We start from the raw sequence: 25989 nt of genomic DNA, 5'->3' as shown, positions 1-25989 counted from the left end.
CACCAGTCAGTACTGCCAAAAATTTTTGTTGAAACATCCTATTAATAATCAAAGATCCTGTCGATAGTGCCCAAAGGTTTTTACTGTCAGAAACATCCTCTGCCAGATTATAGCTTAGTCAACCATTCTTTGTACACAAATTACAAGGCAAAGGAACATACAAAAGCACAGGGTGAGAAACAGAAGCCATCTTTTTAATCACTCTACATATTTTCAGCCCAACTTACATGTCATCAATATCATCTCATTTGTCTGAAATTAAATAAAATATAACACATTTGATGACATAACTTAATTTCATTCAACAATCATTCCACAGAAACATAGCACATATGATAACAACTGTGTAGATAAGGTGAGCAGCTAATGAGTATAATAGGTGCTGTTATACAATATCTGTTATTTATTGCTACACAAAATGAGTTTCTACCTTGAAGACAAATGCATAGGTGATGCTGGTAAATGCTTTCTTGTGGATTAAGCAAATGAAAATACACATCTTGTGAGCTAGTTAAACATTGACACTTGGTATAGGCCTACAACAGTACATTCACTTATCTTTTTAACCTGCTGGGAAAACAAGCTGCCAAAGACCATGTCAATACATACTGACCCCATTCCCTTCTGGTTCAGTCCTACATCTGTGAGGACCTCTGGTAGTTTCTGACAAAACTGCAGGAAGACATTCTAACTGCCATTAAACACTTTGCAGCAAGTTACATATTCATTCTTTACCTGTTTTCTTCATATTCTAGCGAATCAATAAAAGCCAAACACACAAAACATGAAAATATCAACGTCATAATGACTGACATGTAAGATGCTTGGACATGTATTCTTTGTTGTCTATTTCTAGCCTGAATCAACTGGTGTAACTGCCCTATGGAGTAATGCACCATGGGTACTCATCAGCAGCTATCATACCAAGAACTTGTCACACATAAACCATTTACAGTTCATTCTCATCCGAATCTCCAAGTCTCGCTGACCATTAGCTGAAACAGTGCATATGTACTTTGTAACTAGTAACTTGATATAGTATTACAGTACTGGTGGGTTGGTCCAAAGCAATTCTAACAACTATCACACTGTACACTGTCAACGATTCACATAGAAATTTACATACGTTTATCATCATTTCTGGGGCACCTTATCATAAATGCTCATTCATGTCAGATTTGCCATTAAATACTAGTAGGCACGATTAATGTTTTGATACACATGTATATGCAGAGTGCTTAGCTTATAAATACCAATATTGGCAAACACGCTCACCTTTAACTTTGTATGCTAGGGTGACAATTTCATGTCATATCTTTTCTTTCCAATCAAGTGCTACAAAAGAAATCCCTACTGGTCACCATGGCCTCTAAATATTGACATGTGGTTGCCTCTTATATTCAGAAATGGTCTCCAAAAAACAATTGCCTCAACTGGTTGAACCATTAAACAGAGCTTTGTTTTCATATGTTTACTATACAGTACATGTATTACATTTTAGACATCAACATAATGTGTTTTTGCCTTGACACCCAAATAGCCCCAATATTTTCAGGCCCATTGCCTCAACACAGACAATCTTTTCTGAAATCTCATGCAGTGACATTCCCCTAGAATTTCTGTGCTACAGGCAAGCATTCAAGTCAACTTTCACTCACCATTCAATCTATCAATGTATACACAAAATTCCCTGCCCCCAGTTTCTCCCAAAAAATGCAGGTTTTTTAAAGGTAAACTTTAAAATCGTAAATTTTACATTTGTTCTGTCATGGGAGAGTTGATTATCACAGAGGGGCGGTAGGGTAACTAAGGGACACACGAAAAGAAATACATGTATCTAGCTATTCTAGGAATCGTAAAAGCCACGTTTGGATGGAGGCACCAAGTGGGAGGGCAGCTCAGTTGGAACCTCGTGTCCATCCAACTTGATCTTGATCAGGTGCTTTGCAAGGGCAAACTCGTCGGAATCCAGGTTCCCGTCTCTGTCAACATCCGAAAGCTTCCAGATGCGCCCCAGTACCGTGTTGGGCAGCTTGGACAAGACCATGTGCCTCTTGGCGTTTGCTCCCGTGATCTTCCCGTTCACCGGGGAAAGCGTGAAGAAGATCTGGTCATACTCCGCCTTGTCCTTTTGAACTACCCAGTCCTCATCACCAATGCCTTCTCCGGCACCCTCGCCATATCCCGCTCCAAAGGGGCTCTGTTCAGCGCCAGCGAATGCCCCGCCCTTCACGCTGGGCTCGATTTTGCACACCTCCTCCTCCTGTGGGACCATCTTCATCAGCTGCTGCATATCCTGTGGGGAGGAAACAAAAGAAGATTCTAATGTTACATCTTCTTTCCATCTACAATGTATGTGTGATTAGTTTCATCAGGTTGGTATGTCATAGGGTATTGGAGTTCTCTTTCACACAACCATCGTCTTCTTACCTGCTTACGTTTCAGTAGTCAAGTCATTATAGGCCTGAGAAAGACAGCAGATGGCCTAGTGACATGTTGGCAGCTTAGAAAAACTGAACTTGCTTATGTGCAAGAAAACCCCAGTATCCTTCTTTCCAAGTAGTTTGACAAAGAGGTCATGTCACCAAGGTCTAACAGAATTTGGATGATACTGGATTCAACTCATTGATGCATAGTTTGTGAACATGACCAATACAACATAAAAGATTAACTTGTGCCTGATGTATATTTGTTCAATCTAAGTTCTCCTTTCCTAAATACTATTAGTCTTACACCATACCTGAATTACTTATATACATGTCCTTTCAAAATCAGGATGAATTGGACATTGTGACAGAGACTCTAAAAAATCATGTCTTGTCATTTTTCCCAGTTATAAACTGTGGTTGAACTATCTCATTGTTACATTCATCTTATTTTTATCCAATCCACAATTGTTTTCGATGATCAAATGATCAATCAATACAAAATGACAACATGCTTATTGATTTTTTGTTGGTGAAATTTGATCCTAGCAGTGTGTGATAAGTCAATAGTTCGCCTGACAACAGTTTGAAACATGTAAACTCTTGGCCTGCACTTTGATAAAGACCAAAGTTACCACCAGTGTCTAAATGTCTTAGAATCACCACCATCTTGTCCAATTGACAAATGGCCCCACCCAGGTAAGTATTACAAGAAATCACCCGGCCTAGCCCAACATTGTGTTTTGTTACTTGTCACTTACATCCATGGCCTTTGTTGATAGTTGTTGCATGTCCTGGGATACAATGGAAACTCAAGTTCAATGTTAAACAGTCAAACAGTAATCAAAAGAACAAAACCTCAATTTCAAGAAACAAAAATTTGATAAATCGAAAACAGATGATGAAATTGGTAATCATTTTTATCAGAAGAGTTGACTAGAATCGGTGGAGGGGTCAAAAGGAATGCTGCCAATGGTCACACACAGAAGATGTTTGCAAAATCATTTGTCTCATCAAAAAAAAATAATGACAACAGTTACACCATATGTGTCCATACAAGTCTCTTGAAACAGATCTTTTGGTTTATCAGCAAGAAATATACAACATCCATAACTGATGTCAGTGACAAGTTACCCACAATGTCAGGAGACCACAACATGCATGCATTGACTTTTCTCACATGTCACTGTACTTTGTTTTTGTCTTGTAGCTATACATCTCTTTTTAGGCATTTACGTGTTTATCTTTATAGTCTATAGGCTAGGAGAAATTATTTTCTTTTGCTCGGATGTAAATCAAATCAAATACAAATTTGTCATTTGTATTAATCTATTTGGAAAGTGGAAATAAGTACAATAAGTTGGGGCTGGATTTAAATGTCATGGTAAATCTGTTTTTCTGCAGTTAATTTTCCTTCAAGTTCAGTGACTGTCCATATGCCTATCCACAACACTGCATGAACAAGTGGTCAACCAATTTCTACTTGAATATGTAACGTTACATATATCATGAAGTGTTGGTGTAACAAACAGGTCTTTGTCTTACATATGATTTTTGACACTGGGTATTGTTGTAAGCATAACTAAATCCTACTCACCACAGTGAGCATGTGGTCCACCTTCTCGATGAGTTTGGGTTTGAGGTTGTGGAACTTTGTGAAGTCCATCTGCTTGAGCTGCTCCTGCATGCGCTCGATCTGCGGGAAGTCTCCGATGGAGATCTGCTGCTCGCGCTGGATCTGCTCGTACGTCTTGTGAAGGTTGTCGATCAGCTCCTTCTTCTTGGAGTCCTTGCCGAACATTGACGGCATCTGGCCGCGGAGGTGACTGATGATGTAGGCATGGACCTACAACACACAAGGAGAAACAATTAAGACACAAAAGTACAGTTTGTGTATTCCCTTATTCTATACATGTACGTGATTATGTAATACTCAACAGAAGGTGGCCGATGATGTAGGCAAGGACCTGTAGGAGGCAAGAACATAATTTATTTCAAGAATGGAGTACAAAGATGACTGATGCATATAGATATACATTAAGTACTAAAATATCATTTGTAAATCGGTCCAAATTTAATGCAGTTACTGGTCCTTTATTTAGTTTGACTTCTTCATGTCTTTTGTATTCTAGAAGAATGTCTTATTCCAAATATTCATTTTTAGTTAGTTCCTTTAAGTTTAACTGTAATTTTTCTATTCTGTAATATGTGTGTTTGGGGAGGGGCACATCTGGATATGTGGGTCTGTCTGCCTGACATGGAGAATCCAACATATCCTGCCTGATAGACAAGATAAGGCCGCACTGGGCCCAAACAACACAAACATCTGTCAGGAGAACCTCCTTATTCCCCAGGATACTGTCCTGTCTGTGTCATGTCAGACAGTCTGACCTGTTTATTCACCTTGTCAGGTTATACCCTAGCACCCTACTGAAGAATGATTTGTGCTGTCAGGGTAAGTTTGGTATAAGTAAAGGAAGAGTCGTCCATTTTGCTGTTCTCGAAATTCTCTCTTCTTTTGCTTTGAAAGGACACAATAATCCAATCAGTTGTTTCTGAGGTAATTTTTTTTCCAGAATAAGACAGCTGTTTGAAAGATTGATTGAAGTAGAAGGATGAGAAATGTAAGAAACCTAGCCTCCAATGATATTGGGCTTTACATTCATTAAGAAAAAAACAGCCCCCCCCCCCCCCAAACACATACTTTCTCTCCCCACCCCAGAGTCCCTAGACCATTCCTATGCCTCAATGTGTAGAACATAACACCATGAGAGGACAAAAGTCATTCTAACCTGTTCACATACTACTGTTATAGATAAACTTTCCTTTTAAGCTGGAAAGGCTTGAACTGCAATCCCATGTACATGTGTGTGCATACTACACACTTGATAAACCTCAGTATTAACATAACTGTGCTGCCACACAGTGACATGAAATATGTGATGCTCATTCCAGATGAACAAGATTCCCTCAGATTACCATGTCTACCTTCCACTATACTGACATGAGTTTTCCTTCTGATGCATATTAGTATGGCTATCCTTGGCCACATATATCAAATAGACAATATCTAATGTGTGGAATGCAAGTTTATCATATCATTGATATCTATTCATCACATATAAAACCTTGCGACTACATCAATAATTCATTGTATTTATCGATTAATGTAGCAAACTGGCTATAACGTAGTGTGCAGTGGTTTAATGCAAGCAATCCCATTTCTGATTCAGAATTGATCATTGTAAAGAATTGTAAGCTCGGGATTCAAATCCTTGCCTAGCTACAACATACATGAGGGTTTTTTTTACCCTTTCATGCAGACTAAATGATTGCAGTCCGGTTGATGAAATGTTGCAAGCCGCCAGTCCTGCATCTAAGGGGAGCACTAACACGAGTAACAGTAACACTGCTAAATGTACATTGTAAAACTGCTGTTTTATCCATCACTTGTAGATTTAGTTGTTCCATCACTTGTAGATTTAGAAGCTCCCAGTACCCCCGTGATTACTCAGTCTACTGCCCGACGTACACACAGACAGCTTGGTCAGCTGAAAACTGTGAATATTTACGTTTGAACTTGACCACAAACGACCTTGTGTTTACCTCCCCCATCATCAGCCCAACCCATAAGGAGCATCCTGGTCTTGGCAGGGTGACATTGGAAGGTCTTCTCAGAATCCTGCTGTTTTGTCAATAAGATTTTTTTAAATACTTGCCAATTTAATGGAAGATGTAGTAACAACTTAAAGCCCAGTCCAGCACTTTAAACTGCATGAACCTAAATAAGTTATGTGAAATAACAGATAGTCTTAGGAAGCAACTGTTTTCTCCATCCAAGGTCAGAGCCTATAGCAAAGAAATGATGTCAACCTCTCCAAATACACTTTCGTCTGTCTTCTAGAACACATCCTCCTTCCAAGAAGCTGTGTCCTCTCCTGTTGTTTTATTTGACATTACTACCTCTGAATCTGATTGTATTGTACAACCAAACACTATATATAAGGCTTATGAACCACAGGATTTGAGCTACAAGAGATCATCATAGTCACTCCAAGAGGTCACCAGTGGCAAAATAACTGTACTTCCCACATACCAGTTAGCATTTCTCCCTCTCTGAGCAAATATTAGAGCTGTGGAGCCTGCCCACATGTGACTGTGTGTAAGGACACACACTCACACACACAAGCACCGTCCTTCAGACAACAAGCATGCACGGGACTCCCAGGTTCCGCTAACATTACTGGTGCCCACACAGTACGCAATGAGGGAAATCTTTCCTGAACCCCCGTCTGGGGGATGCACAGAGAGAGACTGCTGAAACAAGGCAAGCTACAAGTTTGAAAGGTAAGAGAACATTTAATCTTGTTGTGGTTTATACATGAGCTGTGTTGCACTTGTAGTTGTTGATTTATTGTATGTGGTGACTGTTTTACTTTTAGTTCTATATGTGTAGTAAGGGATACTGCAATTAAGTATCTATGTTGCAGATGTGTTTGTCATAAAACATGGGCCAGAACACAGGCAATGCAACTAAATCTTTCATACTTGACTTGAGAGGTCTGACTTTTTTGCCTAAAAAACCCTGAAAGAGTTTCCACATTTAACAATTGAAGGGGAAAATTATTTCTGCCTAGATTGACTAGAAATTTGTACCAAGCTAAATAAATTCTATATGTGCTGCCACACAGTAACTGCTCTCTCTATATTTTTTTTCAATTCCACTAGTAGTACCTCTGTACCAAACATATTCTATAAACAGGATATGACACAGCTTCTTTTGGTTGATGTACAGTAAACAATATAAAAGACTAGATAATTTCTGTAACATGGGCTACTTGGCTAACTGTTAATTTTCAGTTTTCTGAGTTAATCTCCCTTCTCTGCACCATCTCAGAGTGGGATGTATCCCCTCCCATTACTTGTTTTCCTTGCATACTGGGAAATCCTGAAACATCGAGAATGCCACTGAGCAGCATTCTAGCTTCAGCTTCATGCAAATATGTCCACTGTGATGTTTTACAAACAGAGTATTTCTACATTAAGCAGGTGCACTTGTTATGGGCACTTCCCACAAGTTCCCAGTGTAATGACTGTGTCCATACACTTGGAACTTTTAACTTGTTCAGATTGTAGTGTAAGATGCCAGTTTAAGGCCCAGTGTGGTGAGGGGGGCTTGAAGGTGACAACTGTTAGTTTCTGGACTGTCAGGACTCTGTGTAGCAGTTTGCTGGGACAAATAATATAGGGGTGAGAAATTCAGAGGATAGCAAAGTGGTTAGTAGCACAACTTGGTAAAGACCTCAACAGGTCTTAACTCCTCATGAAACCGTTTTGATGCACGTACACATATCTTAGACAGACCAAAATATGATGCACTAAATATTTGTTCCTTTTTCACACATTCGCACAGTATATAATGGTTATTATGTGGATCTCAATCAAAACTGTCAGTCTAATCTCTTGTAGTCCCTTCATGATTGCATCAACTAATTGAGTTTGTATTAAAAAAATAAACATGTTGTACAGCTGTAATATAGGGTTATATAAGGTTTCTCCTTGCTGTAGTTGTGGAATTTCACCAATTTAATGTATGCAAATGTATATATGTATAGTGAAATGGCTTCTTTAATTTAATCCAATAACCCAGAGGTCAGGTGTGTTACTAGATTGAGGATTTTGACCATTTCCGTAATGTGTCCATAGAACAGAGTGTCAGTGGAAGCCAGTATGACACATCTTATTAATACACTCTCTTGGAAATCCGCCTGCAGAAAAGATTCTGTGATCGTAGAGAAAATTAATCAACTTGCAATTTCAAATTTGGTAGGCTAAAAAACACAATCTCTGTATTACAGAAAAATATTTTACCCCTGGATTACATCAACAAAGAGCATGTCAATACTGATGTCTTGTGTTCAAGCATAGTTTTTCTTGAACAATGTAAACATCCACAGGAACAAGATACATGCTAATGGATCCCACCGTTGTTTTGTGTAACCTTCACTAGGGGACAGCTTTTGGCAAAGACCCAACTGTTGGCTGAAATAGGAATTTGTGAGGCATGACTGATCAATATCCTCACTCCTAATCTGCAAATCACAGAGGGGTAAATGGGTTCTCAGCCAAAGGGGAAATGCAAATTAGCATAACACCAGCGTCATGTGATATGTCTGTGATAGTTTCCAGTTCTGTATTGACTGTAATATAAACACTTCGGTCTCATACCAAGTATTGTGGTAGGATAAAATCCAAGATACAAGTCATTGATAATAATCTAATACTTCATACAAATACATGTAAGTGGATGTCACAGTAGGAGAAAGATTTAGACTACAGGACATTTATGCTTTCTTTAATATCTGTGATATATATCTGTGACTTGTTCACTTTCCTTTTAAGTAAGCAGTCATTTTATATGGGGAAAGAAAATATATAATGTACACATGAAAACAATGTAAATTCCCTTAATTGTGTCACCAGTACTTGAACAGCACATGATGCATCCAAAAATCTAGAGATGTCATTTAATTTGAATGGGCAAGGGAACAGCAAAACATCCTTTTAAACAATTCTTGGATCTGGGTAAAAAATACTCTACAATCAAAACCCAACCTAAAAAACATAGCAGCCTTAGCTAGCTTGATCTTGGCAGAGGAAGTCATTATCCAAGAGATTAACTGGTCTTGAACCCCCTCCTAAAACAACATTCGCTGTGAATCTTGGCTTTCTAACCCAGAGGAAACTTGACCTTGTCTGTGGAACCTCCCCCAGGGAGACCCAGTAAAGGAGCCCAGTGTTTGGTAATGGACGGGAGCCAACTGATCCCCTGTAAGTCATTAGGACTACTGTGGGTTACACATACTTCTGAGGAACTATATACCACCTACAGAAGGTACATTTGTACAACACAGGTGTTTCTTGGAGAAAAGGTACAAAAGTGTAACTTTGAAGGTGAGGGGTGGGGGGAAGGGGAACTTAGGAAGGGATAAAATTCAATCAGCGTGCTGAACTTTACCCTAGTCTGACAGTGACACATTTCTCTGCAAGCTTGCAGCACCTGCCTGGCCTTGTGGGTTGATGAAAGAAAAGTTGCATCATCCTTTAGGGCTGGTTCATAGAAGTCCAGAGGAAGACACATATACTTATAAAGACTGCAGTCTGAAAACAACCTCCTAAGTTTATCATTTTCAAGCTCAAGGAAAAAGAGATCTGACTATTTCCTGTTCAGTTGTCCTGGCCAGTGTAAGTTTGTATGAGTGGGAGGAGAGACCTCAGCGACAACCCATATGGTCCTGGGATATGACCTATATCGATCGCAACTGGTCAGATCCCACACAGACACAACCTGTGGCTACTGGCCAAAGATCTAATTTCTACGACCCCTGAGTGGAAACAGCAGCTTTAAGAAAGTGATACTTTGAGGCCAGGCTTTAGGGTAGGTTCGCACAAGTCAGATGTAGCAAATCAAAAGGATAAACTCCCTGTAAAGTGGAGCTGTATCTTGATCCAGTCTTAGCTTACAAGTTACAAAAAACTATTCAGTATTCTCCCTCTGGTTGTAACACGATGGACACATAAAGAATACTATATTCTCAGATAAGCCAGGTTTAATGCTGAAGGGACATTTCCCTAGGTCTTCTGAACAAGTACAATAAACAGTGAACTATGGCTTAAACATCACACCTTATGGACTGCAACTAGCAGCATGCAAATATTGGACAACTGACATAATTCAATCTTTCAACCTTCTGTTCCAGACATGTGATTGCTAAACTACTGGATCTTACATGCTAACAATACATGCATGTTTCAGCACAGCCAGTATGGCAACTGCATCACAATCAACCTCACCTTAGCGAGCCTCGCTCTCTTGATGAGGTCGTTGAGTTTTCTGAGCGCTGCGTTCCTGGGGAGACTCTGTAGGTCTGCGAACAGGTCGTGTTCCTCAGCCTCAAAGAGTCGTCTGTTGATGTCGTACTGGAGAGGCTGGTCCCAGAACGAGCCGATGTACACACGCGCTACCTCGGGCGTGTTGATAACCTGCGTGAGGGAAACAGAGAAAATCGTAAGGTTGATGACAGTTAGACAGCCATGTACGTCATGTTTATCCAGTATTCAATCACTACTTCCTGGTTAAGAATTGGTTTATTAGGTGATAGGGCTGTGAACCTTAACAAGCATTCAGGTATGGGTACAAGTACTGATACAGAAATTCTGGTATAGGACATGTACCTGTATCACGTTTGACCAATGACATGTATTTATGTAAGTATACATGTAGCCAATGGCGTTTTTTGTGTTATCCTTTCAAGGATCAGAAGAGTATGTTTCATTTTTGTTTTGAAATTTGATTTCTATGGTTCTAGTGATGTTAAGCTTCAAAATTTAGCAGAGCTTCCAAATTTCTGGCGTATCCTAATTTATAGCTTACTGCCACTGTGCAAGGATCTGTAGTATCCCCTGACATTAAGGTCACCAACCTTTGACCCCATGGGCAATCCATTTATTTAATCTCCTTATTAGGTTATAAGCCTGTCACAGACCAGGGTGTGGCCCTGTCACATGGGCACAAACCTTGTTGGGGTTATAAATAAACAATCAAGGGTGCCTTTGTATACATCCTGAAATGTTATGTTCATCTGCACTGAATAATATTTGGCCAGTTTCCTATGAGAATGCCAAGTGTCGTGGATGACACAGAACTGAGCCTATTGACTACTGGTCTCATCTGGTTCACATTTTCAGGCATAGCTTCAGTCAGTGAGCTATGTCCTATGGGAGCGATATGTGGATCAGTTGTGATTCTTAATTCACAGCAGAACATCCTACATCCAAGAAAATATTTTACTTCTTATTTGTGAGTTTCATGGCTGTTTACATGATATCCTGTCTATCTTACTTCCTATTTCCAGAAAGTTTCTGCTATCTATACTTCCTCATAGTCATAGCTAGTTTGGGCAGTCCATGTTGGCACGTTAGGGTTTGTCAGATTTTATGCCACACAGAGCACAAAATTAGGAAGTTACATTTCACTCACTTTCTCCAGGAAATAGTTTATCCACGGAGTAAAACTGCACACACAGCAACAAATACAAGGGTTGGGACACACACAGGATTTCCAGTTCCTGTCATGTTTTCTGTCTGCCTTGACCTTCATTCAACCCATAACAACACATCCTAGAAAACTGAAGCCATCACATTAACAGCAGTGTCTTGGTCAGTCATTCTTATTTTCACTATTCTGCGCAAATCAAAAGTACTCTCGAATTAAATTAAGTAATCTCAGCTTATAGCTAAATACAATGTGTCTGACAAGGCCTGAAGAAAGGTGGGATACAAACTTTGATTTTGGGGGTGATAAGAAAAACTCATCTTATTTTGTCCTTTGATATCTTATCAACAATTGGCCTTTTAGGTGTGGTTATCTGCCACCAGGTGTTGTTTTCTAAGGAGGAAGCCGCAATCGTTTCCACTCTACCCTAACCCTGTTCCTTGGCCCTTACCTTGCCTAGAGACCACATGAGCGCTCCATACACCCTCATCAGCTGTTGGTGGTCGATCATGTCTGATTTGTTCAGGACAATGCGAATCTTGTCGTCATTCCCCCGCAACGCCTCAATACCCCGACGGAACTCGTCTGAGATGTCAAGCTTGTGGGCGTCGAATAGAAGGATGATTCGGTCCACGCGCTCTGCAAACCACTCTAGTACACCAGCGAAGTCATACCTGGAAGATAAACATGTATTCCATATTTTTAAGAGCTGCCAATTAACAAAACTGGTAATGAATGTTGGCTAGTTCATGGACGAACAAGTCTGGTTCAACAGCAATTACGTTGATTTTAGCTTTCCATGTTTCTATAATGAAAACAGCTAGATTACCTGAGCCATTTACCAAGGACATTTCAGCAATAGCTTCGAGAAACCAAGGAGGTTGGAGAAACTTAATCTGTTCGTAAGTTGTGTTGTTGTTATTGTTGACAATATGAATCATTGAGGCGTACATCCCAATTCGAGAATTTTTGAACAGTTCTAGAGGTTATTAAGTGGTCAGAGAGGTATTTTCATCAAGGACAGTGTGCGAGGAAGCCGTGTGTGTTTACGTCTGAAACTCTACCCGTCTGGTGGCGGCATGGCCACGTCTACACACTACTACACACCTGACATTAATACACACACACGCCCCACACCCCTGCCTACCCTCTGGCCGTCCTCTGCTTCTCCCCTGACAGGATCCCCGGCGTGTCCACGAACGTCAGGCTCTCCAGCACCGGGCTGGGCAGCTGGGAACACTGGAACCTGTTCAGGAAGGCGTTGCCGAACTTGGACAGCGGGCGGAACTGTTTCTTGGGGTCCATGACGAGCGCGTTGCCCGGGATCACCCCCTCCGATTCACTGTGCATCACCGCGATGAAGCGGTCTGTTGTGGGCTCGGGGCCGATCCGTATGCCCGGGAACTCCCGTTCTAACAGATATCTGATGAAGGTGGTCTTCCCCGTCGAGTACTGACCGACCAGCAGTACCATGGGCTTCGCATCGAAGTCAGGATCGTCCAGGGCTGGCGAGTGGAAGTCATGGAACTTGTAGTGTTCCTCTAGCGGGTAGAGTTTCTCCCTGTAAACCTGTTTTAGCCCCTCTACGACATTCCCGTACACCTGGGGCACGTCCGAGTCCTTAGATTTCATCCAACTGAACATCGTGAGGACTTTCTCTCCCTACGATCGCTGTAAAAGTTGAAAATATTTTGACAAGTCTCCACTGACTGAGACCACGTCGAGACTCTGAGTCATGAGGCGGGTCTTCCCGGAAGTGACGTCATTATACAGCATCATGGGTATTCGTAACCTCTGACATCATTCATTCGCTCCAATCCAAAGAGACTCTTAGCGATAATATTTAGTATTACACGCCAGGTACTAGTATTTAGTGTCTTTAGTGCTTTTTCTGTTCCTTCGACATCGATACGTATAACGTTATTTTTTTTCAACGCGTCACATGAACTTAATTTGTTGTTCTTGCACAGAGGTGATGATTGAGGGATGGGGATTTTGAAGTTTGATCATCAAGTAAGTTTGGCCATAACGTAACGTGCTATTAAAGATGACGGGAGCAATCGGATATAAACAGTACAGATCAGCAAGAAAAGCTATGTACAAACCAGCCAGCCACCCAGAAGATCTGCGAATGAAATTAAAAGAGATTTCCTTTGTCATCTGAAAATTCATGCTTGGCAGAGCTCTTTGGGAAGTTAGGTTTTGATTTGCAACTATGTCAATCATCACCAAAGCTGTCAGACACCAAAGATCATGGCCCGTCTGCGTCCATGAACTCTTTCTTGGGTTATTCTCTTTCAAAACTCTCAAACAAAGTCGGCCCCACGCTTCACAAAAGCTGCTGCCCCACTTCTCCTAGGCCTGGCGTCACAAAGACCCCCAAACTCATGACCCTGGCATGTTCAGAGGCCTAGAGAAAGACTCAAATGGACGACAATAGGGCCCCTACCACATAGACCTCGGTATACATGTAGATACATGCTCGCATGGCGTTTGACAGAAAAAGTTACCGACCACGTATTGTTCTTTTCAAAGGAGCTTAACGTTATATTTCTTCCCATGGGTTTCTCACACATTTGGCTCTGTCCCGGTAAATGGCGTTCTAAATAAGTCGGACGACGATTGGTACCGCTACGATAGGTCTAGGCAACCTCCTTGCCTTGGTCTAGGTACTAGGTAGGATATGTAAAAGTGCGACGTTGCTTCAAAATCTTTTCCAGATGGAAGATCCCCGGGATCCAGACAAGGGCTTCCTTGACTTCCAGGATCGGCTTGACTGCCATTCCAAATCCCCTGAAACGTAACATCACATGCCATGGAAACATGTTGAGGGAATTGAAACGGTAGCCCTTCCTCTGTTCTTGGTGTAAAACCTGGTTGAACCGCTGCCAAAAATAGCTAGCTTTTGTGGTCGTCTGTGTGGGATGTTTTGGCGCGAGTTTTTGCCTCACATGATAGCCTAAATCCCGTCGTTCACGAGCCAGAGATCAAGGTGAAGTTGTGTTCAAGGTCAAGGTGAGTATCTCCCGGGTCAGAGACGGCGGTTCTTCAGATGTGGTGGTCGATCATGTCGGATTTGTTCAGGATTTGTTGTGGCCCTTTCTGTGCACTGGATCATCGTGTGCTGGGCCTGTTCCCCGTCAGTCGTTTTGATAAGTCAGAAAATTCCTCTGCAGTGAGATGATGGATCCGCTGTGAGTGGGGCTGCTGTGCTGTGATGGTGAGTGGTAGTGCGTCGGTGTCTAGCGTCGGTGTATGCTGATTATAGAAAGTCACTCGCCAGGAAAAATAGTCTTCGTCAGTCTGCTGGGCTGAATGGAGCTTTTTTGGTCCGCTAACTTCCTTTGACAATCATTCTCCCTATTCTCATAGGCCAAGAGGGTTAAAGAATAGAACCTCCTTGTTAGGCTTATCATCTTGGCAACCTGTTCAGGCAGGGGCTGACAAACTGGTCTGAGTCCTGGCCATGTCCTGCATATGAATATGATACAATATGATCATGTTGCGATGATGTACTGCACTTACCTGTGACTGTCACGACTAACGTTTACTTCCGAATAGCATTTTGAAATTTGACTGTATGAGATAGGTTAAATATTCTATAACGCAGCTATCCCACCCACAGCCGTTCTACAGACGAGACTGTTGAGTGTCCTCATTCGCACTGCAAACAATTTGCTAGTACAATTTGCAATGTAGTTGTTCGGTCCAAAGAACAATGCATGCTCCCCTCCGCGCCAAATATTCAAATCGCCCTCTAGTTAATCTATTTGTTGAGTAGGCGTGGCGAAAGGGTTAGTGGTTGCCAGCGGTGGTGGGGAGAGGTTTAATTGGTAAGGGACATGTCGCTAATAACTTTTCACGGTTCGGTTTACAGCCCGGAGGCCGTGTGACGTCAGCATCTGAAGCGGGACCAGCTTGCGTGTTCTGCTGACAACAACAGACTTCTGCGTGCGTGTAGATCGGTCTCACTTCCACGGAAGCACGACCAGGTGACGACACAGCATTGCCGCGGTCCGCTTCCTGTCTGAACCCGGCTATTACAGCGCGCGAGTCCCACCGAGAACATGTCGGACTCGGCGTCGGGAATACTGGACTTTCCTGCCGTCCCGGTCATCTGTTCTCTGTTACTCGGGATCCCTCTTCTGATCTGGTTCTTTCGACGGGATTCAGGAGAGAGCAAGAAAGGCCCAACTCGCGCTGTTAGAGAGGAAGAGAGCGTCGAGAAAAAACAACATGATAGTGCACAAACAGACGGTGTGCCGCTGGGCAAACAAGAAAACGTGTCCGGTTCGGAGAGTTACGATCACAAAAGTTCTCTAGGAAGTACGAGGCCAGAGCCGCCAGAAACATGTGGAACAGTCGAGTCAACCGCAGACAGCGAAGACGATGGAGATTTGTCGGAAAGTGAGCAGGCCATTATTCCGAGACCAACGACAAAAGGAACAATACCTGAGCAGAAGAAAGGTGGGTGACAACAACTATGAGTGTGTGGGTTCAAATATTGCGATGTGTATTGGCTGTTGTGGAGAAGGGGTACCAGACAAACAAGAGTTCCACGACCTCATATCTCCATGAACAATTCTATTCATACAAATGACTTACACATTTGCATAATATATGCTTGGTCACCTTTATCTAACTTACACATGTTGCAATATTGACAGTCCTATATGTTTCCAATTAGATTAATTATGGTGTTTTCTCCATTAATTATGCAAATTAGGAATTTACTTGCATAATTGGTATCTGTTGATGCTCCACTTTCCAGAAACGACATATGTTACATGTATTTGAGTCTGATAATGGAAAACACTGCAAATATAGATTTGCCTCATAAGCTATGCAAATTAAGTCATAATTAGCATAATTTGCACTTCATTATGTATATCTCTGTCTAAGCTACCTGCATGCTAAGTATCATATTGACAGTCCTATAATTTTCCAATTAGATGAGATTTCGTGTTTTGCATTAATTATGCAAATTAGGAATTTATTTGCATAATTGGTATCTGTCGATGATCCACTTTCCATAAACTACATATGTTACATGTATTTGAGTCTTATGATGGAAAACACTGCAAATATAGATTTTCCTCATTAGCTATGCAAATTAAGTCCTAATTAACATAATTTGCACTTCATTGTGTACATCTCTGTCCAAGCTACCTGTATGCTAAATATCATGGAAATCCGTCGTTGCTTTGTTCAGTTATTCTCCTTAGAAGATTTTCATGATAACGCCCCTGCAGTTCCAGAGCAAGCTGCTAGGGGGGCCAAACCCACACCACGCCTTCATTACACCACAAGCTATCTGCCACCAAAAAATTAATACCATAGCACGTTCAGGTCAAGAGATACAAAAATGGAATTTCTGCTGCAGTACCAAGGTCACATACCAGGGGGCCAAAAATTGACCTTGAATTTCGGCTTCACAACACCTGCCCACATACCAAATATCATCGCAATCCATCAAGAAGTTCTTGAGTTATGCTGACTACAGTAGTCCGGAAACACAGACAAACAAACAAACAGACACACAGACACACCCAAAACAATATCTCCATTTTTCATGGAGATAATTATTATCAGTGGATAATAATTTTCTACATTTACACGTTCAATCAAAAGCCTTACAAACCAGCTACTGCTGCACTTGTGTTTTGTGGCCTTGTAGGTCAGGTTGTGTTTCAGGAGGGAAGGATATGAGCGAACCGTACAGACAGGAAGTCAGCGCGCCCAAACTCGGCACGCGGCACGACATGAAATACGACCAGCAGACTACAATACACAACGGCGTTCTGTAGACGAATTTCACAGCAACAAAATACTGTCAGATGAAAATACATACACTGTATTGTATATAGCACAAAAGCTACTTATTAATCGTTAACCTAACGGCCTGTAACATCATATGATAAATGCAGAAGTGATGCGACACCGTTAGCCTATTAAAGGGCTGGAGACTGTGCCCTAGTAACTGTGCCCCCGTGGTGCAGGGCCAGGTCGTGACCCCTTGAGCGGCTGCCGTTTGTCACGGTTCTGACGGTCCCTCTGCCAGCACCTCTGCTGAGTTATGTGTTTGGTAGTGAGAAGAAATGGGCACTGCTAACTGACAAGCCTAAACGTTTGAAGCCTTGCGATTATATTGTTGGTAAATTTTGTTCGTATAAATCCAACATTTGGGTTACTTTCCAAGCAGAGGTTCGGCTCCAGCTTGTTTTTTACGTGTTTTGAGGCGTTTTTGTCGGGCTTTCTCTTTTGTCCCGTTTTATTCATATGTCGCCCATCCATAAATGAAAAGGGCAAAATAAAAAGCCCAACGAAACGCCCAAAACACGCCAAAAACGATCCAGGGCCGAACCGCTGCTTGGAGAGTAAATTTAGGTCACTACATCGAAGCTACAGAAGTAGCATCGTGAACGGACCAACCCAGTTCAGCTGACCCAGTGTAATATCAAGCTGCAGTATTGCTGTCCCAAGCCGGCTTTCCCGCCATAAAATTTTTGCGATTTGGTGTTTAGTTCAGACCCATGGCACTGTGAGTTTAGCGCGACCGTGGTGTTTTTGATAAGAATACACAATAGAGGAGAATGTGGTTGGTTTCTGCTGGAAACGGTTCCGCAAAATCGCCCACCATTAGTTGTTGCTACAGTCTTTTTCCGGTCAACCTGTTGATACAACACCAAGTAAACATGTACCCAGTAAAAGGTCACAAAGTGCACCAACACTCTCCACCGCGACCTAGATAGCGACGCTGTGCTACATATTCATTATTCACTATAGCCCGAAGGATTGAGCGCCTGAAGTTGAAGTGCGATATCTTTTTGAAGGATGGTTGGAACTGGTTGCTGAAAGGAGCCAGACGGTTAGGTCAAGCTAGAACAGAAGATATGTCACCTCGACCTGATATAGATGTCCAGAAATAATAGAGCGCGCGGGCCAAGTTTACAGCACACGCAAAGGATGTAAAATATTACCTACACCCATTCTATTGATAATAACTACAGGCAGCAAAGTTGTTTAATGCGTGAAAATTGGAAGCAGCTTGTATCGACATATTCGATACTTTTCTAAATGTTTCACCCAACAAAGTTCTAGCCTCCGTTGCAGTCCTTTTTTTTTCAATTTTTTTTTTTGGGGGGGGGGCGCCACGTATCTGCTTGGGATCCGTATCCGCCGTGCCTCTGTGTCCGCTATAGACCCTGTGTCCGCAGCAGCGTTCCTTGTTTCTAGAAATGGAAGATTTCTCTCCACACACTGCACGATGTTTTTTCTTGACGTATTATCTTTTCTCCAGACTAAGATGTAGGGTTCGTTAACTTCGTTTATGTATTTTGTCGACATTTGTTATTTCTGTATCTGCCATGTTTGCTTTTCTTTTCTTTTCTCTTCTGTAGTCTCCTTGCCCTTCTCTTGCCGGCTGAAGCTGGTGCCGCTGAGCTGTGTGTGGAGGCTGGCTCGCAGCGCTATTATCTCTGTGCGACTCGGTATGCCATGCACGCCGTCCGCTTCTGTAGCCTGTCCCTTGTCGTGCCTTGCTCGTGTGCCGCTGCTTTAGTCGCCCTTGGTCTCCGATGTAAGCTATCCTAATCTTTTGTTAACAAAGTGCTCCAGGTCAGAGAACGTCCACAATGCACGACAGGCATGCTTGCACCGGCTGTGCCTAACAGCTGATACCCAGCCTTTATCATGATTAGTCGTCATGCGACCTGCCCCTATTCCCCGAGCAGATCTAAGGCTATAGTTTTTGTGGCATTTTTATGCCTTTCACATAAAATCAGGGCGAGGAGAACAACGGAAGATAACGCAACACTTGAAACACGTACAAAACGCTGCAAAAGAGACGTTCAAATTAGACCAAGCCATACATCTGCTTGGAGATTAGCCTCTCCCGACCAGACTGACCCCTGGCACCGACCATACTTGACGTCGGTCACGTACCAATACTTCACTTTATCAGCATGTTGTGTGTACTGCTCACGGCTGTGGCGGGTTCTTTAACACGTTTTCTGGGCTGTGGGTGGACTGAGGAGATTAAACTTTCAACAGCGACTGTTGTGATACGCTTGTGTAGAGTACAAAGTGCATGCAGGCTAACGCCTGGGGCCTCTAACATGTCTGAAAGGCACCAACAAATATGAGAGAGGAAATTCTTCCCCACTGACGCAACCCCTTGTGGTTTTAGGCAGGCTGCACTTGGCATGTCCGATATTTGCAAACGATATGTAACACAATAGCTCCGGCTTAAAATATAAGTGCTGTTTGCGGCTCAGTTCCTAGAACAGGGATGGATGGCACGACAAGATGGTCGCGTCGGCGTTACCATGGTGACAGCTGTTGTTGCGCGGTCACATCGGCATCTCGGTCATCTCACATGACGTCATCGAGAGAGCTCTTTCAAAAGGTTTATAGCAGAAAATAAGGCAATGGCTGATGTGTTTGTATAGTTATAAACGAACAGAACCTGTTGAATGGATGGTAGCCTGTGCCGGGTTGTAATTAAAGCACGGTTTGGTTCCATCTTTTCGGGGATGGCGACGCACAGATTAATGGGAATGATAACTCAAGGATGAAAAATTTGGACAGTATTTACTATCCCCGCACATCCAATATTGAGAGAAAAAAGCCTGACAGAAAGTTTGCACCATTTTCTCTCCCGCCATCTATGTATCTGCAAATTACTTTTGTACCGAATCCTGGGTTACCAGGTGTGCGCGAGTGGTATCTTCTAGTTTCAAGTTCATCTGGTACAGTGTAAAGTAGGAAAGATTAATCTCCAAGCAGATCCACACCGGGCGCGAAAATCGTAGTATGCTAGCCAGAGAAGGTCCAGTCAGCCAGAGAGGGTCCAATAGCCCGGTAGGATTTTGGACCCTCTCTGGCTGACTGGACCTTCTCTGGAAATTAGGAAAGATGGAACTTTTGCGATTTCGTGTGACACTGACATTGGCAGAGAAAACAATCGCGCCTACACGGTCTGCATTGAATCTGTACCACAAGAATTATGATTTACGTAAGTATGAACCGGGTTGAGCGCGGAGAAATGTCTGTGTAACACAAGGATCTCCCACGCACGGAGGTGGTGACAGGTCGGGCCGTCCGACAGGGTGGGTTACTAATCGTCATACCGAAACGGGCGGGTAGTTTATGGAGCGCCTATCAATGGTATGATGGGAGGGGCGTGTGCGAAGATAAACCAGTGGGAGAACTGAACCTTCTTTGACTGGCGAAGTCCTTTCTAATATCTAAACTGTCTCGTTGTAGCACATCCCGCTGTACCTTAAGACGCACACAAAACGACATGGAAACTAAACATCTACTTGACAACCAGACAGACGTAATAATGACCTATTCTGTTTTGTTCTGTTCGTGCTGTTCTGTTCAACTCTGAATGACTTCAACCACCCAGGTTAGGGCCGACTCGTGTCAATTAACGTCACTAGAGCTAATAATTTTGCAACCAGTCAAAATACAAGGAGACCCAACACCAGCCTCGCCGGCATGAATATACGCGCAGAACGTCCAAACCTAACACAGGCGTGATAGGGCAAGAAATGTCGTATTCAGTAGATGTGATTAGCCTCCGTTGCAGGCTCTGAAACGGCTTTTTGGGGGGCTAAATAATACACTTTCTGTAGCCACCCCGTAACTATCAGCCATCCTGTAACTATCAGCCGCCTGATAGTTACAGGATGGCTGATAGTTACGGGGTGGCTACAGAAAGTGTATTATTTAGCCCCCCAAAAAGCCGATTCAGAGCCCGCAACGGAGGCTAAGATGTGATGGGATCTGGTCCCACATCTGTGGTGTTTTCGTCTTCGGAACTGAGTCACAGATGCAATCAAAACAACTTCAAAACCTACTGCGGAACGTGCTATTAGGCCGGCCGAAAAGGTACACCACCCTGCTCACTTCAGCAGGGAAAAGAACAACAAGAAAGTTGATATCATTGCAGTTTCCAGGCGTCAGATGGAAGCGGGCTTTCATCGCTATACTGTACTACCTATAGACTTGGTCTCTTACAAAACGACTAATCGAGTCGACTGTCAGTTTGAAAAACAGTGTAAAAACACCTTGTCAGACATGCTGAATGATATAGAACACGTCGAGGTCATCGCCATTGTTAAATAAGTGCAGTTCTGTCCTAACCGTACGCTTCTTGTTAGTAGTGTCGTATTTCAGATAGTATCGTATTGTACAGACATGAAGTAGAGTAAGGACCAGTGGACAATACTAACTGGCCGAGAAGTTTGGCATGTTCCCTCCAGACTCTATAACTGACTGGTGTCATTGTTAATCAATCAAAGTGAGTGTCCAGTTCCATCGTGAGAACAAAACAAAAAATGCCAGAAACTAGAAATTGAGTTCCAAAAACACGGCGAAATGAAACGTTCCAGGCACCATTGGCTTCAAGTCATGCAGAAAGTGAGCCCTGACACTTTTGCCGATGACAGCGTCGTATGTACTCATGGGTGCAAGTGTTTACTTGTTATTTGTAGTCCCGATGTACAGTCTGACTAGACGTTCTGTTGCCGTCCTGTCAGTCAGATTTAACTTTGTACGCGATGATCCAGATTCGGAGGAAACTCGCTTGCCTATTGCCAACCTCTAAATCAGAATATTAGATACGATCGATAATTTCTAACAGAAACAACAACAATGACAACAGCCGTGAAACAGCCTCAGATAGACCACCGAACTGGGACGTCTGTACCCGTTTGTCTTGCAGGGTCGTGGCTCAAGTCTCTGGAAGACGACCTGCTGAACGACGATGACTTCTGCGAGTTCGAAGATGAGGACGAAGAAGAAGTGGAGGAGAAGAAGGCTGCAATGTTTCCTGAAGAGGCGGCTAAGTCGATTGACGACGTGGATTCTCCTCCTGTGCGACATAATGGCTACATTGAGGACAGACTGGAAGACTTCTCTGATCACACCAAGACGAAGGCTCCGACGAGAGGTGAGTTACTGCTCTATGATTCTGTGCTGTTTCGATTCAGTCAGCGATGGCACTTGCAGTAATCGTTTACAAATTGAGAATTGTCGTTTTCGACGCAACTTTTCGTTGATTAAGTGTAGGCAGCTGTTCCTGTTTCTGTGATTCTGTTAGATGGTTTGATTCAACACGGAAGAAGGGACGTAACATTGCCCCAAGTCCCAACCAATGCCAACCTGACACCTTGTACAACATCCCTAACTTTGGCCCTATTTATCAGCTCCCCCTAGCGTCAAACTTAGGGCCAAGCAGTTGGGACCAGACCTGCTGGACGCTGTTGTTCTGGACAACGGGTCTTACAGCATCAAGGCTGGCATCGCCGGGGACTTCTCCCCTATAGCCAACGTCAGGAGTGTGGTCGGCAAAAGGAGAGGAAACTACAACGAACTGTACACGAGTGATGACGAAAAATACATCGGAGACGAGGCCATTGCCAGCCAGGGGCGCCTTACGTTCGACTACCCCATGCAAGGTATGACTGTAGAGTGAATTCATCTCTCAAGCTAACGTCTGAAGCTAAAGCTCCAGATGTCTTACACTGTGGGTTGGTTAGACAAAAAAACAACATGACAAAGTAGAAAGCCCGACAAAAACGCCAAAAACACGTCAAAAACAGCCGGACCCACTCCTCTGCTTGGAGAGTACACCGTGAGGGCAGGAAAAAAAATAGAAAATTTAGATGAAGTGTTCTTTTATTGTTTTCTTTTTCAACATATCCTCCAATTTTTTTAGATGGAAGCGTTAAGAACTGGCGTGACCTGGAGGAGGTATGGGACTACGTGACCCGGTCGGAGCTGGGGAAGAGCCTGGGTGACCGACCGGTCATCATGACCGAGACCATGGCGATGCCGAGGGAGCAGAGGGAGAGACACCTGCAGGTTAGGGTTTGGGCATGACACAAATATGCACTTTGACAGGAATTTGACAAACATGCAAAATGACAAAACAGTGACAAGGAAATGATGCAGAATAGACTCATGCAGAATGTCAGAAAGTTGACCGAAGCGTACAAATTGACGGAAAGAATAGAGACTTTTACAGAATGACAGCAAGTTAACAGAAAATGCACAATCACATGTATTTAAGATGCACATTTTGATTTTGCAAACCTGCAAGTGAAGATGAGGTAAAAAAATCGTATTTTCTTAACTTTGTATGGATGTCCAGGTTTTGTTCGAGACGTTTGACGTGCCGGCAGTTTTCCTGGTGCAGCAGGCGGCCATGGCTCTCCATGCCCAGGGCAAGTCCACGGGACTGGTGGTCAGCAGCGGCCACGGCGTCACCGAGGTGGTGCCTGTGTACGAGGGACACTGCATAGAGCACGCCTCAAGAAAGGTCAGCAGCTTTTTTCCCTGCGAAACATTCTCATTTCGTCTCGTTTTAGGAAGGGAAGGGAAGGTAACAAAACTAGTCCATTGAACGCAAATCCATATGGGATAATTAATGGCAGAACGCCGCTTTTTAATAGGTCCGGAGCAGATCTGAGAAAGACCGTTTATACAATATTGTACCTCGATATACCAGATGTTATTCGCTAGCTTTTGTAGTGTCGTACAGTTTTAAAACGGAACCCTCGTGTACAGGAATATGGGATAAAGTTTTCGCTTACACTGCCTTGATACTTCGTTTCTGTACGCCAGTTGTTGTTCTCCGGGAAACACGTGACTGACCAGCTGGGGCGGCTGCTGCAGTTCGAGCGAGGCTACACCTTCACGTCCTCCTCCGAGATGGAGATCCTCCGGAGGATCAAACAAAATATGGCCTACGTCGCCACCGGTAAGCGTGCCGCAAATACGAAAAGGAATTCGTTGAAAGTTAGAAACTATCTTGTCTACTTTGCCTTTGTTGTGTTTTTTTCCCCAGAAATTATGTTATAACTACATTTTTGTCTGGTGTTTTCCAGATTATGACGCCGAAATCCGAGAGAACGAGGCCCTCCGATCGGACCCGACGGAGTTTACGATGCCCGACGGGAACCCGATCTCAATCGGGAACGAGCGGTTCAAGTGCACGGAGCCTCTGTTCCGTCCGGAGGAGGCGGGGGTTCACGAGCAGGGGCTGCACGAACTCATCCTGCAGGCCATTGACAGGTGTCCTTTTAAAAGCATTAGATATAAATTAATTAGACAAAGGGTACTATTGATAAGGAAGAAATGGACAAGGAGCGGACTACATATTTCTTTTCAGCTCAACAGTTTGTGTACATGTATATGTATTGTTTTATTTTTGTGGTTAAAACAATATTCAGCAGCTCCCCTAAGACACACTTTGCACATTTGAAAACAATCCTAAGTTACGATCGTCCATGATCCGTCCATCAGAAAACGGTCTCATCAGAACAGCCCAAAGAAAGGCAACGGAAACAACAAGCAAATGTAAAGAGAGCTAGAGAACGCGCAACTGTTGTGTGAGCGACGAAGGATTTCTATCACAAAAGTCATGATTTGGCTTGTAATTGTAGTGAAAGGAGTTGCTGATTTATCTATATAGTAATGATGTAATCAAACATGTCATCCCACTGTTCCCCTTCCCCTACAGCTGCGACACGGACCTGCGGCCCCAGCTGCGGAACAACATCCTGGTGTGCGGCGGGAACACCAAGCTGCGCGGCTTCGTGCCGAGGCTACGGTCGGAGCTGAAGGGCTCCAGCGGCGGGGAGACGTTCCACCTGGACGCGCCCACGGACAGGGAGAACCTGGCCTGGATCGGTGCGTCCATCCTCGGCGCAGACCCCGGCTTCTCCGACTGTTGGATCACCATGGAGGAGTACGCCGAGAGTGGCGGCAAGGTCGTCCATAGGAAGTGTTTCTAAACCAAACTTCCAAAGTCAACCAGTAGATATAAAGGGTGGATAGTCGGCCGACGTGTTTGCACCACAATTATCCCTCATTGATGACACTGGAACCGCATAGTTTCCACTCGAAACAAAAATGAAACAGTCACACCACTAGATAATAGTTTCGCTGTGACCAGCTTCTTGGGCAGTTGGACTCAGATTGAGCTCATGCCATCCGGGTCCAGTGACGTCAATGAGGGGTGATGGCTTGAGGCCCATCCACCCAATGCATCTACTCAACCAAAGACAACCATTGTCCGAAAACGAACCTCAAACATTACTTCCGCACACAGAGGAACGTACTCTCTTTGCAAACGCTAAGAACTTCACAACTATGCAACGCTGTTTTCGGTAAGTCTATGAACAGTTGATGACACAAACGTTGCTTGCTGCTACAACAGTAGTTCTTAGCTGAGGGCACTTCAAATAATGGATTTTACGAACTGATTGAATATGAACTATGACACGTATATTACGAGTTTGTATGGACGTCAAAGAAAAGATGAAATGTACATTTTGTCCAAGTGGAAACTGACGATACAATATTATTCCCTGTGACTTTATAAAGGGATAGAAATAGTGTACATCTTGTTTTAACCATTTCATACAGTGCCAAAAACACATGATATTTGATGTCTTATTAGGTTAGAGTCTTATTAAGCAGTGCAGTGCCCCC

At 43.2% G+C, this 25989-nt stretch overlaps 2 protein-coding genes across 5 annotated transcripts; one reads left to right on the top strand and one right to left on the bottom strand.

The window, feature by feature from the left end:
* Positions 1-173: 173 nt before the first annotated feature.
* Positions 174-13262, bottom strand: LOC136433100 (EH domain-containing protein 1-like). 2 transcript variants are annotated; one of them, XM_066424919.1, is made up of 6 exons: positions 12629-13262; positions 11933-12155; positions 10281-10469; positions 4024-4272; positions 3188-3220; positions 174-2296 (listed from the first exon to the last, which is right to left on the bottom strand). In XM_066424919.1, the coding sequence occupies exons 1-6, from the start codon at positions 13123-13125 to the stop codon at positions 1847-1849; spliced, it is 1641 nt and encodes a 546-aa protein (XP_066281016.1). In that variant the 5' UTR covers positions 13126-13262; the 3' UTR covers positions 174-1846. The 2 variants fall into 2 exon arrangements, with proteins under 2 accessions (XP_066281016.1, XP_066281017.1); XM_066424920.1 differs by lacking the exon at positions 3188-3220 and having other exon boundaries at positions 12629-13259.
* On the top strand, positions 6644-25986 carry LOC136433099 (actin-3-like). Of its 3 annotated transcripts, none has more exons than XM_066424915.1 (10): positions 6644-6773; positions 15359-15948; positions 18882-18971; positions 22214-22441; positions 22698-22949; positions 23210-23355; positions 23645-23812; positions 24118-24253; positions 24381-24567; positions 25016-25986. In XM_066424915.1, the coding sequence occupies exons 2-10, from the start codon at positions 15549-15551 to the stop codon at positions 25287-25289; spliced, it is 1881 nt and encodes a 626-aa protein (XP_066281012.1). In that variant the 5' UTR covers positions 6644-6773; positions 15359-15548; the 3' UTR covers positions 25290-25986. The 3 variants fall into 3 exon arrangements, with proteins under 3 accessions (XP_066281012.1, XP_066281014.1, XP_066281015.1); XM_066424917.1 differs by lacking the exon at positions 6644-6773 and adding an exon at positions 14683-14701; XM_066424918.1 differs by lacking the exons at positions 6644-6773; positions 18882-18971 and having other exon boundaries at positions 15272-15948.
* Positions 25987-25989: the final 3 nt, after the last annotated feature.

Source organism: Branchiostoma lanceolatum, chromosome 4, assembly GCF_035083965.1.
Source record: "Branchiostoma lanceolatum isolate klBraLanc5 chromosome 4, klBraLanc5.hap2, whole genome shotgun sequence".
In the NCBI taxonomy this organism is placed as follows: Eukaryota; Metazoa; Chordata; class Leptocardii; order Amphioxiformes; family Branchiostomatidae; genus Branchiostoma; species Branchiostoma lanceolatum.
This window is presented reverse-complemented; position numbering and strand designations above follow the sequence as displayed.